General features: G+C 44.6%; 1 protein-coding gene across 1 annotated transcript in view; it reads left to right on the top strand.

Moving 5' to 3' along the window:
• STRAP (serine/threonine kinase receptor associated protein) overlaps positions 1-15,790 on the top strand; it is a 177,370-nt gene that overhangs the window by 35,586 nt on the left and 125,994 nt on the right. Inside the window, exons 4-6 of the mRNA XM_069628378.1 lie at positions 5,609-5,681; positions 11,314-11,413; positions 14,915-15,052. Coding sequence (XP_069484479.1) covers positions 5,609-5,681; positions 11,314-11,413; positions 14,915-15,052 — 311 coding nt within the window. The remainder of the gene's footprint in view (positions 1-5,608; positions 5,682-11,313; positions 11,414-14,914; positions 15,053-15,790) is intronic.

The following is a 15,790-nucleotide window of genomic DNA, read 5'->3' as shown; positions in this document are numbered from 1 at the left end:
TTCTGCATGGTCAGCACTTGTACTCTTGCCCGTTCAGTGTCCATGGCGGCTCTTGCTTGCGGCCTACTTGGGCCTGGTTCATAGGTGGGGATGTGTAATGCACGGCACTTATGTTGCGGTGTCACATGGCTTCATAGGCAGCATCATGTCTTCGTTGTATTTTCATCACGATGCAAGGGTCGGGAGAAGCGTCAGCAAGCATGTAAACGAGTGCTTTGTGCGTCTTGCGTTTCTGCATTTCGGAAAACTTATGTGAAAAATAATAAAGATGCGCGTCAGTGGGTGTATCCGTCACCTACGTCATAGCACTGAGTATATTCTTTGTGTGGATTGGTGTGGGAGTGTCCAATGTGCATGGTCGCACGTGTGTTCTTGACAGTTGGCTAGGTCGTCATGGCATCTCTAACGATGTAGGTGCTTGTTGTTGAGGGCTTAGTCGAGTTCATCCATGCCGCAGGTGTCGGCTTGAGTAGGGCAGGCTGGCTGGCACATCCGTATGTTCTTGAACCAGGGTATTTGGTCGTCTGGTAGATAGACAAATTCATCTCGTGGCGGGTGTCTGGGCCGCGATCCTCTGGGCCAGGGTCGCGAGGAGATTGGGTGGGAGTCTTTTCTCCCATTATCCCACTTCACATTATTTTCCATCTGCGCAACTGAATAATGATTTAAGACACTTTTTTTGAATAGTGTAGTTAGATACCATCTCTGAAGAGTTTGGAAGGCAATTTCCCCTTCCCAACAACTGCAATTCTTGACAAATCGTCAACCAGTCCAAGACTTCAAGATATGCCATAGTACCTACAATAGTACTCTTGCGCAGAGAGAACGTTTATGCACAAAAAAAGCTTTGCATGCTCAGGATAAACAATGGGCTTAGTGGTGGCTATTCATCTGTCGGCACTGCTCAGAGACAATATAGAAAGTGCTTAGTGTCATTGGGAAATATCTCATGGTTATGACAAAAAAAAGTATCGCTAATCACAGATTTGGCTGTCACAAAATTCAGACATTCTGCAATTTTTTCAAATTGAATAAATGTAACCAGGGAATGTGTCTTTGTCAGAAAACATGCCAATAAGAGTGCATGTGCCACTTTAATGGAGTAATTCAAGGGCCAGGAGAAACATGATTTGTTTAAGGAACATAATTGCATCAGAATAACTGCACCACAGAATATGATGATCAGAATTCCTGGGCCTCTGCTCACTATCCACATTATGTTGGTCTGTGAGTTGTGAAATTTACTCAAAACCAGCCGTACAGCTAGGAGGCATATGAACCAGCCATTTTACTCCCTAAAAACGGGGCAATGTGCCCAACAAAAACAGGAAGCCATGAACATATAGGCATCTAGCCCCTGCTTCTACCCACAAAGTTCCACTGATCTTTTCGAATCAATAGCCAGCAGAGCAGTGGCATTGGTAGAAACTTGAATAATATTACTGCCCGATCTCAAGAGGAATTTTAAGGGGAAAGAACATATTTTAATAAGCATGAAATATCCCTACTGGCGAAGCCAAATACTTTCTTACTCCCTGAAAAATCTTTCAATTCCAAGTATGGCCTAAAATTTTATCGGAGCCCTGCTTGTAACCCTGACATAGGAAGTGAAAATACAGGGCACATAATACAGATTATAGTTTTGCCCACCCTTGCTAGACAAAAATCAACAAGAGCCTTACTGAGGTTTCTTCTGGTGCCCTGTTGAAGAAAATTAATTTGCCTTTAAATCAACAGTAGCACTGATCACAGGTACAGCATATTGAGTAGCTTCCTCTTTAACTATCGATCCCTCCTCTGAAATTCATTGTCATCAGTTGAACAAGATGCATGGGGATACTAGAGGCAATCAATGCAAACGTGATTATATTGACAAGCCCTCAGCAGCTGAGCATAGACAGAAATAAAAGGTGCACTTTCCTAGGCTATTAATATAGTTTCATATCCTTTAGCAAACACACATTTCCTTCACTGTATTGTACTGCCAAAACATCTAATTTGGTTTTTGAAAGTTGCTGATTTGTACTTCACCCCAAGGGAGTGTTCCCTTACACCCGGTCCGATCCTCGGCTCCTGTTCTAGCCTCCAATATTAGTTGGCAGGGCTCTGTAAAAAGTGAGGAATTGTAGCAGTAAAACACTAACTGGGATATTTGCATACCTACAATACTTTGCAAGCAAATCCAATTTAAAGCCTCATAATGGAATTATGTGGAGTATAAGAAAATGCCATAAATCTGCATATGCACAATTACTATGAAGTACATTCAAGGTTGTTTGCAACGTACCCCATCTTTCGATTGTTGGGTAGGGTTATACAAGTGCTCAGTTAAAACTGCCAATTTTGAAATGTTGCAGATTGTGTGAAAAACACTCTAGTTATCTGAATATTGTTGCACTAATTTTATACACAAATAATGCCAGGCAGAGTCATACCAATTATCCTTTGCAGGCCAAGTAAATGATATTGCAATGTTGCTCTCCACTTATAGGGTAATGTCAGCAATGCTAAAGTAGGAGACGCTAAGCATATTTGCCTACTCAGAATCCTTACTGGGCAAATTAATATTTTAGTTTTATAATGTGTTAACTTGCAAGGGGGGCTTTTCAAAGTACTTTTGTGACATATGTACAAACAATAGGAAACCTGGGATGAGGTTACACGTTTTAGTAGCCTGCTTACTTAGTCAGTATCCAATATTTGAGCTGAAACTTGGGTTACATAGTGTGGGTAATGATTTTGCGAAGGCACCATGAGTAACAGAAATTCTTGTGCTTGAACGTCATTCATTTTATAACGAACACAACAAGACTAGCATCTAGTCTGGTAACCTTTTTCAGAGCTGAGGTAGGCAGATTCCAGGTTGTCTGGTAATATCTGTATGTGGCCTTGGGCGGAGTTCGAGTCATGTAGTAGAATTGTTTAGGAGCCTTAAGGGGGGAGGGACGATAATGTGGTTAATGTGTGCAGGCATATCTTATGTTCTGTTACTTTCATGTTTTAACGTCTTGTCGGTGTATTCTGTTTAGAGTTTTTCAATTTTTTTTATTTTTTTATTTTTTTTTTTTAAGGTCAAAATTGTATAGTAGGTCAATGTAAAAAAGTTAGGCCTGAATATCAAGAATAGTTGGCATAATTTATCTTCATTTTGAGAGAAAGCAAATATTAGGTAGCTACTGTGGCTTGTCCCTTATATAATTTTGAATAGGTGGGAATTTTCTGTGTGCGCTGCTACAATTCTTCTGAGCGCCACCCAGAAGGAAGCTGGGCAAGCGCACATGCGCACAGCTTAGAGGGAACATTGGTTCTCAGTAAATGCAAGGACAACTAAATCTTCCAATGAAATCTAGACAAGCCTTTCCCAGCATTAACAGTCTATAACAAGTTACCACTTATGAGGGAGTAACTGTATAAAAATCCATGGACTAGAGTCTTCAGGGAGCCAGGACGGCCAAATTCAATTGCAACAGTCCATTGAGCTGAGGCACTTCTTGGATCCGACAGTCTTGCACAAAGTTAGTTTGTAGAAAATAACTTGTAGCGTCACAAACTGTTAATCGACTCTAAATGTAAGCCACTTTAATTCTCAACTGAGAAAAGCACAGCTAAAAGACAATGCGGTAAGTGCCCCAAGCCTAAACAGTACCTCTGGTATGAAGAACAGTGGTCCAGCTTCTGTCTGGCGGTGCAGAACCAGTGTTCCTGAGCTTCAGTCGTGGGGACAAGAGGGAGGACGTCTGGAGGCTCCTGCGGTGGTACTTGGGAGGTTGCCTGCAGCTACGGGCTCTTTTCGGTTCAGTGGCACTTCAGTTTCAACGCTTTGCAAACAGCACTGTCGCGGATAACGGTTGGGCTTCCTTCACTCCTTGGGGCCTCCACTCTGGTGAGGGGACTCAAGCTCTGGTCGTCCTGCTTCTGCAGGGATCTTGGGAGACTCATGGAGCTTCTAGCTGGATTTCAGACGTTTCACTCGACTATGGATTACTCGAACCCTGGCACTCTGTTCTTGCAGCAATGAAGTACAGCCAGTAGGGGGAAGATGGTCCAGTGGCGTTAGTCTGTTAGTTGGTCCCATTAACCCAAGGAGGGAATCCCAGTGGTCGACTCTGCCTCTAGTCGCAAAACATTCATCTTTTTAAGCAGGTTTCTTCCCTTCATTCACAGCTTAGGCTGTCCATCACACAGCAGGGTGGAAGTCCTAAAGACAGCCAGCCAATCGGGACTGGTTGCATTCAGGCATTCCTAGAGACGAAGAACAGGGGACCCTCACCCATATCATGTCCTTCCAGACACTGGAGCCAGGGGCGGGCTTCAGAGCCAAAGGCAAAACCAACAAAGGGCTCGCATCTGTTTCGACGCTCAGAGTAGAACCCAAGAAAGGCCTCACAAACACAAAATGGCAAACACTTGGACAATTTGACAAAATGATCACCCAGGGGTGCTGTACTGCAGCTGAGGGTGCAGCCTGCGGTAGAAAAGCACAATGGTAGAAAAAATTAAACTACTGCGACCAGCCATTTAAAGTAAGGGAGTGTAACATAAAAAATGTTACATGAGAATGTAGGAAAAGGGGCTTCTAAGTTACCTCCCAGCACTCCATATAAATGGGGTGTGCTGGACCTACAAAGAGAAAATGGAAGTAAAGTCAATTTCACTTTACTATTCTTGGGAACTCTAGTTCACACAAGAAAAAGGTATTTAAACCTTATGATAAATCTAAAGGATTTCTCTACACTGAAGGTACTGTCTCCCCATACAAAAAGCAGATGCCTATGGAGTTGGTCAGACTCCAAAAACAGCGGAGAAACACAATCCAAATCTGGGTAAAAACACATGAGTGAGGAGAAAAGGTCTCACTCACTGCAGGGTTAAAACTAAAGTCCTAAATCCAGCAATAGAGCTGGGGGTCTCTGAGGTTGAAGGGAATTGGCACACAAATGTGAATTCTCCCTAACATAGTGCCACATAGTTACTCTATTCAGCAAAGGTTGGCTTTGTCAATCTAATCTGCTGCCTGGGGGCCTTATCAATTTTCATTTTCAGGAAAGACTTTTCAGTGTACAATGCATGGGCTAATCCTGCCTCGCAGTACTATCCCTCACTCGAACACTAGCTGTAGTTTTGAAAACTGCCATCTCAAAAACTGAATGGAACATGCAAGAGAGATGAAGGTTTTGGGGTCTGTTGATGGGAGTTTGGGGATTGATACTAGTCTGTCAAGCTTAAAGGTTTTGAAAACCTCAGGGTATAGTTCTGTCATTGGTTAATAGGCAAGGACCCTGTGCCTGTGCTGTACGGGAGCCAAGATATTGGTGGTTCGTTCTTACCTCCTGCTTGAACAAGATTCATTTGAAACCATGTCAGCGGATATGAGGATGTATGGAAGCCTTTTTTTATTTATTTTTTATTTTTCTTGGGGGGGGGGGGGGGGTACACTGCCAAGGAAACACCTTAAAGGCTCTAACACATTTTTAGCGGTTCTGTATGATCTCATTTAGTGTGTGTTTCACATGATCTTGGAAATGTTGGGCGATTGCAATGTTGCTGGAATAAAAATTAATGCTTTATTGGAGCTTTATTTTAGTGATTTATGTTCTTCTCACTGTAGGACAGCAACAACCTTTTGACTGGTGGACAAGACAAACTACTTCGCATATATGACATGAACAAACCCGAAGCAGGTGATTATCACGATTATACCCCCTATGCTTAGCAAACCATCCACTTTAACATGTTTTTTCCTGCAGTGATTGGGTCATTCAGATCTCCTGCTTGTTTGATTACAGCCCTCAAAAATGCAGACTGTGGCAAAATGGCAATATCTTGGAAAAACCCTTTCCATTTAAATCACTAAGATTACATGCACTTCCTCAGACTTGCAGCACCCTATATCAGTCACCCCACCCAACATCTTTTCATTTGGCTAAAATAGTATGTCTCTTGGAGGACTGAATTTTCCTTCTTCCCCCCTCTGCCATTTGTTTCCCCTCTTACTCACCTTTGTACCACCAACTCTTCAGTCTGGCATTTATTTATTGGATGTTTGTATGGCGCCTAAACACAAGTGTTTCCAGGTGCCACAAGACCAAGGGGTGGGGGGGGGGGGGGGAAGCATGGGATATCATATGAAAAAGCATCAACAGGAAAACAGAGTTATATTGGCCTTGTGACAGTCTTACCGTGCAAGTGCTTCAGGATGGGGATGGTGTGTGTGTGTGTGTGTGTGTGTGTGTGTGTGTGTGTGTGTGTGTGCGCCTGCCTAGTCCCATGGGATAGAGGGGGAAGCTGGGGGGTGGAGGCAAAGTGCAGTGGGCAGGCGGACTGGGTAGGGATAGTCTGGGAAAGGGGGCCCAAGGGCAAGTGCTGGCAAAGGATGCTGGGAGGGACTGGTAGAGGGGGTGGTCTGGCCCCTGTATGACTCGGAAGGGACCAGGCCCCAGTCACAGGTTGAGAGCTTAGAAATAGAGGGGCCGATGGAAGGCGGCGGCGAAAAGGAAGCTCTTGAATTTTCTGGAAATTAAGAAAATCCCACTAAAATCTCACTAAAGTCTAATAGGGAGAGGGAGGCTGTTCCAGGGGGGGGGTGCCAGCCGAGGAGATAACCAACTCCTCCAACTCTCTGCTTGGAGAAGCGTTTGACCTGCAGAAAGTTGGAGCCAGAGTACCGAAGGGTGCTGGTTGGAGGTATTTAGGGATTGGAAGCTGGATGTAGAGGTCCCGGGCAGCCTTGTGGATGATGCAGAGGGATTTGAATTTGATCCTGGCAGTCACCGGGAGCTAGTGTAGAGACTTTAAGGCAGGAGAGATGCAGTCCCTGGGCTTGAGGCCAAAGTTAAGTCTCAGTCCTATTCTGGATTAGTTGGAGGTGGGTGAAGGAAAGGGGAAGGTTGAGGAAGAGGCTGTTGCAGTAGTCTAGCTTAGAGGGAACCCTGGCTCTGGAGACATAGAGCTTCTCTGGGAAGATTAGGAAAGGTAGAATGTCCTTGAAGAGATGGAGCTGAAAATTGGTCTTCTTGCCAAGGTCTGTGATGTGTGGAGAGAAGGAGAAAGACGAGTCGGTTGATGACAAGTTTTTTTTGCCTCACAAGTGGGTGGGGGACAAAGGAGTCTGGCCAGAGAGTGTGGGGAAACTGGAAGCAGGCGTCCCAATGAGAAGGATCGGTCTAGCTGGCATTGAGGCAGAGATCATTGACAGAGCGCCAAGCCTTAATAGCAGTCAAGACAGTCTGGTATAGGACAGGAAGATGAGGCGGAAGAGGTGGGGGAAGGGAGCCAGAAAGAGTTTTGGTTGTAGTCTGTGTAACATTGGAAGTGAGGGGAGTTGAAGATCGGGTGGGCCAAAGGGGCCAGGTAGCTGTTGAAGAGCCATGGCGATGGGGTAGAGCCCTGAGGGATGCCAGAAAAGGACCCATTTGAACTTGGGAGTGACTGTTAAAGAGAAAAGGGGTAAGGCACAACAGTACCCTTTTCATGATGCCTAGCGTATCATGGAGATGGTTCATGTGGATGGAGAGGTTGATGGTATCCAAGGCAGAGGAGAGATCGAGAAGGATCAACACAGATGGAGTCCAGATTAGAGAGTAGGTCTTCTCAGGTATTCGGGAGTGCCTCTGGATGCCCTGAAACCAGACTGGTGGTCCTGGAGGCAGCCAACCATTTGTGTGGAGGGTTAGTTGGGTGATGACCAACTTCTGAGTGTGCCCAAGAAAGGGGTGATAGACATAGGACGATACGTAGGAGGTGTCGGCAGACCTTTTATTTACATTTATTTATTTATTTTTTAAAGGAGAGGGTGTACAAGAGTGCTTGAGAAGTTGAGGGAATGAGCCCGTGGCAAGAGTCGTTTCAAGGTCCGCTAAGCCAGGGACGAGAATGCCAATGCTGTCCTTGATTCTGGAGGAGCAGGGTAGCACCTGTTTAGAGGAGACTTTGATAGAGCGGACGACTCGAGATCTCATCCAAGGCATAAAATAAGCAGTCGAATAGCAATTTGCCATGCAATTCTGTGGCTTTGCTTATTAAATTGACACTTGTGTAGCAAAGCTAGCTATTTAAGTTGCCCTGTTAAATGAAAGCACAACCCTCTTGTCTGCAGGGTTCTCTCCACCCTCTTCTCTGTTCACTTCGAGCACAAAGGGGCTGACCGAGAGAGCGCAGCATTGACCATCTCCTTCACTCTTGCCAAAGGCCTGTGTGTAAGTGCTACGCAAGATACGTTTTTCAAAACAATTGCAAACTAGAAGTCATCCGGATGATAATTTTATTTGAACTAACTATCCTGTCTGGTAAAGACCAATATGTGTTAACTATTTTAAAAAAAAGAGATTTGTGCAACTAGAAATGTAAGTTGTTAAATAATGAAGAATTACAGTATTTCTACTGTAAAACAATGTACTGGCTCCATGCTTTACAGTGAAGTTTAGGTTGGTGTCTAAATCTGTGGCAACTAGATTTCATTGTGTTGGGTAAGATGACCATTTTCTAAGGTGTTCACTTGTCAATATGATGCATCATCGCAGAGCCAAATGTTTAGCCTTGGCTTTGCAAGCCTACTTCTGTGACCTGCTGTTTGGATACACCTGTGCAACTGGTGCTCAATTCATGATCTTATCCCAAACTGACATTCTATCTTATCACCCTGTTGCTTTACACCAGATACCCTGAAAGTGAGATGGACTCAAACTACAATTTTCCACCTAGTTATCTCGCTTGCTACACAATCCTCTCCTTAGTCTCCTACTTTCCTCTTAAATTATGAATACGGCTTTCATGCACTGCCAGAAGGGGGCGGACATGGCCTGTAACGGCCCGCCAGCCACGCTAAGGCAGGCCCAAGCGAAGTGAGGGCCTCAGCTCGGGCTGTGGACCAGTAAAGGCCATGTCCGCCCTACTGGCAGGGCATGAAAGCCATTCGCACCCCAGGGTTCGTCCGGTGTACTAATGGGTTTCACAATTTTTCATCGGGAGACCCGCACTGCCAGCGCAGTCCATCTCGCGATGAAAAGTTAATCCCGATCTGCGAACGGCCTCTTCTGCTCCAGAGAGGCTGAGGTGCAGCACAGCCACCTGAAGCCTTTAATGAGGGCACACTTCCCTCGCTACTTCTGTTTCCTGACCTCTGCACAACAAGCCTTCAATGGGCAAGCATCCTTTTCCTCATGCTGCCTGCTGCGTGACCTCTGTAACCAGGATTACTCGAGGCAAAGACACTGCCAGGAACTGCCACCACTTTTGGCTTTTACATGGTCCTGGCATCTTCTCTTGCCTCCAGCTTCACTTTCCTCTGAATACACGGCCCGCACTGCTTTCTCCTCTCCTGCTGCTCTTGCTGCTTCCTCCGTCTCCCTCAGGTGTAGGTTGTCTACACTAATTAGCTTTACTGCTCCTACAGCAATATTACTCTGCATCCCTCTTCCTCGTTGCAATACTGAGGGAATTATGGGACTTGAAGTCCCTACCAACAAAGTCAGTTTTTCTAAACTTTTCTACTTTGATTTGATCTCTACTCTCTACAATATTTGAGTATCCCACACATTATTCATCAGTCTTGGTTGGAAAGAGGAATAAGGCTTTCTAGACCTTTGGCGTTTGTTAGGTAAGATTTTCATAGCGATGGTAAATCTTCGTGACCTCTGTCAACCGCTTTACTGGTGGATTATTTTCCTTCTACCTCAGTGAGTGGGAATCTTTTTCCACAGTGTTATTTTACTCTTTGTGGGTGTCATTTATAAGACTCCATAGTGTCTTTTAAAAGCTATCCTCGTTATTTATTGGGCGCCAAAAGCCCACAGGCATCGTGGCGTCATAACATAAACACAGAAGGACAGCCATCAAGAAAACCGGACACAAGGGCAACTAGATTAGACTGGAGGAATTCATTTGAACAGGTGAGAGTTTTCCTGAACGTACCAAAGGGCTGCTTCAGACCGCAGTATGATAGGAAGTGAGTTCCAAAAAGTCACTGCCTTAATGTCATGTATCGCTCACTAATTGTCAAAGGATAAAGGTTACGACCAGAAAAGGATACAGATGAGAGTAACTTCTGGATCCCTCGCCAACCAGATAATAGCTTGAAGGTAGAGAAGTCAATTGGAGACCTTCCAAGTGATTGCACGATATGACTGAAAACTCACAGCCACGGAGCGGAATCGCTGGAAAGGGCGAGGAGTAACAGAAAAACGCCAACCTGTGAGAGAAATAATGGATCATGAATACTATTGTCACTAGCTAATAATCTCACTATGTAGAATATAAGGCCACTACTAACCTGTGGATGTTGAGGAGCAGTTCCGATAACAAACAGGAAAATAATCCAAATATGAAACAATGAAAAGGAAGTAAGGTTAGTAAGGGAAAACCTATCCTAAACGGCACGAGGGTCACGCTAGATACCGGGTTGGTGCAACACAGGATAGCGTCCAAAGTATCCCCCCTGTCCTTGGGAACGGTAGTTATCACAAGGAAAATAGAATATAAAAAGGAAAGCCCCAAGAGCTCCCATCTACACTGCACAAATGGTGCTTTGGGCTGCAAAAGTTAATCAGACACCTTAGAAAATATTGAGGAAAGCATGATTCCATAAAATAAAGTAAAAGCATTATGAACAGGCGTTCCTACAGTTTGAGCAAAATAATGAATGAAAGGGGGGGGGGGGGAGGATTCTCTCTTTCAGGAGAATGGACAAAAAAGATCCAGGAGTCCATCAAAGTGCTTGGGGTATCACCGGTAGAGGGGATTTGGCATACTAATCTCGCCTTGTCGTCTTACTTGGGCAAACCTTATTATTGAAAGTATCATATTTAAGCATATGTAACATTCGCTAGCTCGGGGGTTTTATTACAGTGCTTGGAAACTTGAGAAAAATCTGGCATGAATTGCTATATAAGAACATTACATTATTGGTCTGGGCTTTTATTGCTTGCAATGGTAAAATATTTACAGATTTATTTATAGTGGGTTAATACTGCAAACATGTTCTAAAGTCAGTACACAAGTCTTAAACGTTTCAGCGGATTTCCGGTCGGAGCAGAGGTAAATGCCCTTTCTCGACTAGGAAAGGGAAGTGTGTACCAGTGAACGTAGCCTAAAAGGAAAAGTGGTGAGGAGTGGTGTCCGTTGCTAGATCAGCTGAAAGACTTTAATTGATGCAAAAAGGTTCTTAAATGGTTAATATTTTCATATCTGAAGAATAATCTACATTTGTGCGACCAAATGTTGAATTGTATTGGCTACTGCTAATTATGTGGAAAATGTGGTGTTGCTTATCAGTATCCCTTTCATTTTAATAAACTGAGAAATTTCTATCATTTTAAGACCCTCTGGAGATTGGTGGTCATACCTCGGGAATCAAGAAGGCTCTGTGGTACAATGATGACAGACAAATTCTTTCTGCCGCAGATGACAAAACAGTCAGGTAAGCAGTCGGTGGGTTCATGAGAATGTTTACATGGTGGCTGTTCTTATTTGCTTTGATCCTATGCTTTCATTTGAAAGGACCACAGTCACAAAGTCAAGGCAATCAACCTGCATATGAATATTACACAATCTGAAGCTTTCTTTAGATGTACTTGTTGTACTTGATCAGGTGGGCAACATTTGAAATTCTGACACTCACTAGTTAATGTCTCATTTTTGTTTAACGTAAGAATGCCCATCTTCCTGTGCAGACCCTTAAAAAAAGGGGGTGGGGAGGGGGGGGAATCTTTCGAGGTGATGATAGAACTTTTAAAACCACAGAAGCAATGTTAAGGGTTTTGTCAAGACTTAGTCTGGTTAGGACTTCTGAGAACCGCAAGACTGGACTCCTACCAAAAGATGAATCACATTCTTCGAGTAGCTATGACTGAGCAGTTGAGCTTCTCTCAGTACTGTGCGGGTGTATTTTGTTAGGCAGAATTGCAGGGAGTACCCGCTGGGAACTCCACACACAATTAGGACTACATGTGTAAGCAGAAACCAAGCTTTCGTACAAGTCTGTACCACACACTTTTGGTAGCGAGCTGAACAGCCAGGCTTATCTCAAGAGGGAATGTGAGCAGTAGCAGAAGTTACACAGAAGTATCACAATCAGTGGTTCAAGTAGACACACTCAAGGTTTCTTGGTAAAAAATACTTTAGTTAGAAAACTTTCACTAGTAATCAACTCAATATTAAACATACACACTCTGTTATAAAGACAGTTTGTGCTCCCCTGAAAAAGGAGCCAAATAGCACTCCAGTTGGTTCTTGGCAGGTCCTGCAGGTCTCACTGTTCCCGAGCCTCAGTCGTGGGGAGAACAGGTCGGACGTCGGGGGACTTCTGCACTGATCGTCGTCGGAGCAAACAAAATGGTGTCACTACAGCTCAAATAGCTGTGGCTTCCAAACACAAACTGGTGTCCTTCCCCCTGGTTAACCTTAACCAGCTCCGAGAATGGTATCCAGGCGTTTGCTGAGTTGATTGGTCCCACCAACTCAAAGGGCGAAGCCGTCCTTGAAGGAGCTTCTCTGTCGATTGGAGATCTGGCAATTCAGGGTTACAGCAGGGCTTCACCAGGCAAACCAATGGTCCAGTGGTTGCAGCATCTGTCCTCTTCCAGCTCGTCTTCGGTTCTTTCGTTCCAGTGGTCGACTCTGCCTTCCAGTCCTGGAGACTCTCCTTTTTAAACAGTTTTCTCACCCAGCAAGGTGGCTGTCCTTGCCGGGCAGTCAGCCAGCCAATCGTGCCAGAGTGCATTTGGGTCTCCTAGGAGATTAGGCACAGGGAGTTTCGGGCACCTCCCTCACATCCTCCCCACCCCAGAAAATGATGCCATGGGCGGACTTCAGTCCTGAAGGCTGCCAAAGGCTCACGAACAAAGGGACCAAACCTGGTTTGGCACGCAGTGTTAAACACCAGAAGGACCTTTCCACAAAGAAACGGCGAAATACAGATGACCGGAGTTTGTTCTAGGGGTCTTGGGCACCATATTGAAAAATATGGCTGCCCCAATTTTTAGCTACCGGTGTTTGCGGTCTGGAAAAATCATGGTAGTTCGTTATAAAACCACTGCCACCAGCCATTGCAATGGAAAAGGGTAGCTTTTGACAGCTACAAGAGTCCTTAGACGTAGGGGATACTAAGTAACCCCTCCAGCACCCTATAGGAAGATATTTTGTGCTGGGTCTATGAATTTAAAAAGACTAGTAAAGTCAATTTATCTTTACATTCTCTGGGGAGCAGTAGTTCCTCCCAGAGAAGGTATTTAAACCTTGGAGTCCAAGGGACACCCCCGTGCCACTGCACTGAAGGTGCTGTGTGACACAACAATAAAAAGATGCCTTATGGGGTTATATAAAACTCCATAATCAAAAAACACAAGAGTAAAACGCACATCAAAATACCTGAGTTTGGGGGGGGGGGGGGGGGGCTCAAACTTTCTCCAGGGGGAAAAAATCAAAGTCCTCAAAATCCGGTGAAGGGAAATGGGGAGAATTCTGATAAATGTGCCTAACAGATCTCATGGGGAGGGAAGCCTACTATCGGATTGGTGACGACTTGGGAAGAACATGCTACATAGCCCACCTAAGCCTGACGCACCTTTCTACCCCTCTCGCACCAGACCCTTCCCTAATGTGTACACATGTACCTTTGCCATACAAACCCGAAGTGTGGACTCCCCAAGGGACCTGTATTGTTTATGTACTGAGACGAGAAAGAGACCGACCGACTCACTGGGAGTCCTCAAGATCAGTATTGGGGACGAGTAAGAAGCGTGGACGCACAAAGGGGACTTCTACTGAATGGTCTAGTTATAAGATTCCTATTGGCTGAGCTACCATTAAAACAAGGGAAGCATTCCAAATGTGAGAGGCTCTCCCTGGAGGAACAGGGATATTCAAACTCTGTGCGAATGGCAGAGGATGAGAAAGATACCCACCTGCAGTTGCACCCCACTGAAGATCCACTGCGAAAAGGAAGGCTGGAGCAGGAGGCGGAGCAGCCAGCTGAACAAGAAGTCTGGAATGTTGGAATTGACTGGGCCGTGCAGACTAGCATCAGGGAGCCGCTGCGGTTGCTGGAACGATCAGTGGAGGCCTAGAGACTACAGGGAGCCGCTGCATTCCCTGCAAGGATCAGAAGATGACATAGATGTGAACTGAAGCATGTATGCAACCGAGACACCTGTAGGCCCCCAAAAGACAGAGAAGCCTAAGTAATCTGGAGACCTGATGGAGCGAAGGAAACCAATACAAAAAGGGGTCTGGGACCAGACACCGTGTTTTTCAGCAGGGCACATTCCGTATTTGCAGCTTGCAGCTTACAAGCTCCAACTTCGCATTTAACTTAATTTGAAAAGACCATTTCCCAAAATCATTTTCAGGTTATTCTCAAATGGACCAATTTGCACTAATTGTTATTAATGACAGTTACATGTTACTGGGAAGCGGTTATCGTGTTAATTTGAATTATTATGTATATTTAGTGCAAGCCAGTCTAATGAAATATCATGAAGTGAACAATTATAAACATGTGCTCTCTGTTCCTGTACCTTGTGCATTTCCCATCTAGTGTGTGCCAGCTGTATTTGCTACTACTTGCGTATGTTTCTATTGCTCTGTTTCTGTATAAAGCCCACTAACACTACATGTGCATTCTAAGCTAATAAGCCCCTGTAGCTCACAGCCCCCATCTATTTGGAGTCCCCAGTTATTCCTACATGGTGCATGTTGCTCTAATTTTACCACATCTCACCCCCAACCTCTTCTCCTTCCTTGTTCAAAGTCTTTATCCTCTGCCGCGTGCTTCCCAGGGAGTGTGAGGCCTACACAAAGAAGCCTTGCAACCTAGGTGTCCATTGAGGACTTCAAACATGTATTGTCTGACCAGCTGTTTCTATTGTGTTCACCCCTTATGTAAATCAAGGAAATGTAATGGAACACTTTATTTTCATAGGCTATGGGACAGGGCGAGCATGACCGAAGTGAAGACATTGAACTTCACCACTTCTGTGAGCAGCATGGAATATCTTCCAGAGGGAGAGACCTTGGTGATCACTTATGGCAGAACAATTGCTCTTTATCACACGGAAACGTAAGTTGCATGGAAACTAATTTTAGGATCATGTGCCATGGCTTAATGAGATGGATAGGGGTAGTAGGATATTGTTGATTGCATTTTCAGTATGTTAATGGACTTGAGTTCTGTTGCTTTGCCCACAGTCTTATGTCCTCTTGATAATTTGGTTTCCAGCTACCTCATTTGGAAATTGCTTAGACATGTGATTGTCTTCTTTCCGTGCATGTGCACCTGTTGTTTTTCCCCTCCTTTTTAAATTCTCTTTTGTGTACACTTTCCGTTCATTGAAATTTCTTTCTCCTCTGTTCCCTTTTTTACACTGTGCTCTTTGCGAGCACTGGTATACTGAACATTATAAGAGGAGCTGTCAAAATCTTAACCTCACCAACTGATTCTGCTCTACCCAGTTTTGTGTTCAGCGAAGCATCTTGTTTTAGAAGTGCTGTTTGTTTTGTAGTTAATTACAAATTAACCAATACATGGCATTTCAAAGGATTGCATTCTCAAAATGGATTCTTCATAGATGACCCTCCCAGCACCATCTGCTCAGAAAATCTTGACGGTGCAGTAGTTACTGCTCAGCTTGGACACCATGATCCTCTCATACTGCTTACCTCGCTCCTCGACGCAGCTTGTGACCTCAGCAAAAATAACGCATGCCATATGCCCACAAACCTTGGGTTCTTTTCTCTGCAGGCAGTTTAGGAACACTGCTCAAACACTAGAAATATTTTTGGCTTCAGTATGTCGGGC

The sequence above is a fragment of the Ambystoma mexicanum genome, chromosome 12, assembly GCF_040938575.1.
Source record: "Ambystoma mexicanum isolate Mex_15411 chromosome 12, UKY_AmexF1_1, whole genome shotgun sequence".
Taxonomy (NCBI): domain Eukaryota; kingdom Metazoa; phylum Chordata; class Amphibia; order Caudata; family Ambystomatidae; genus Ambystoma; species Ambystoma mexicanum.
This window is presented reverse-complemented; position numbering and strand designations above follow the sequence as displayed.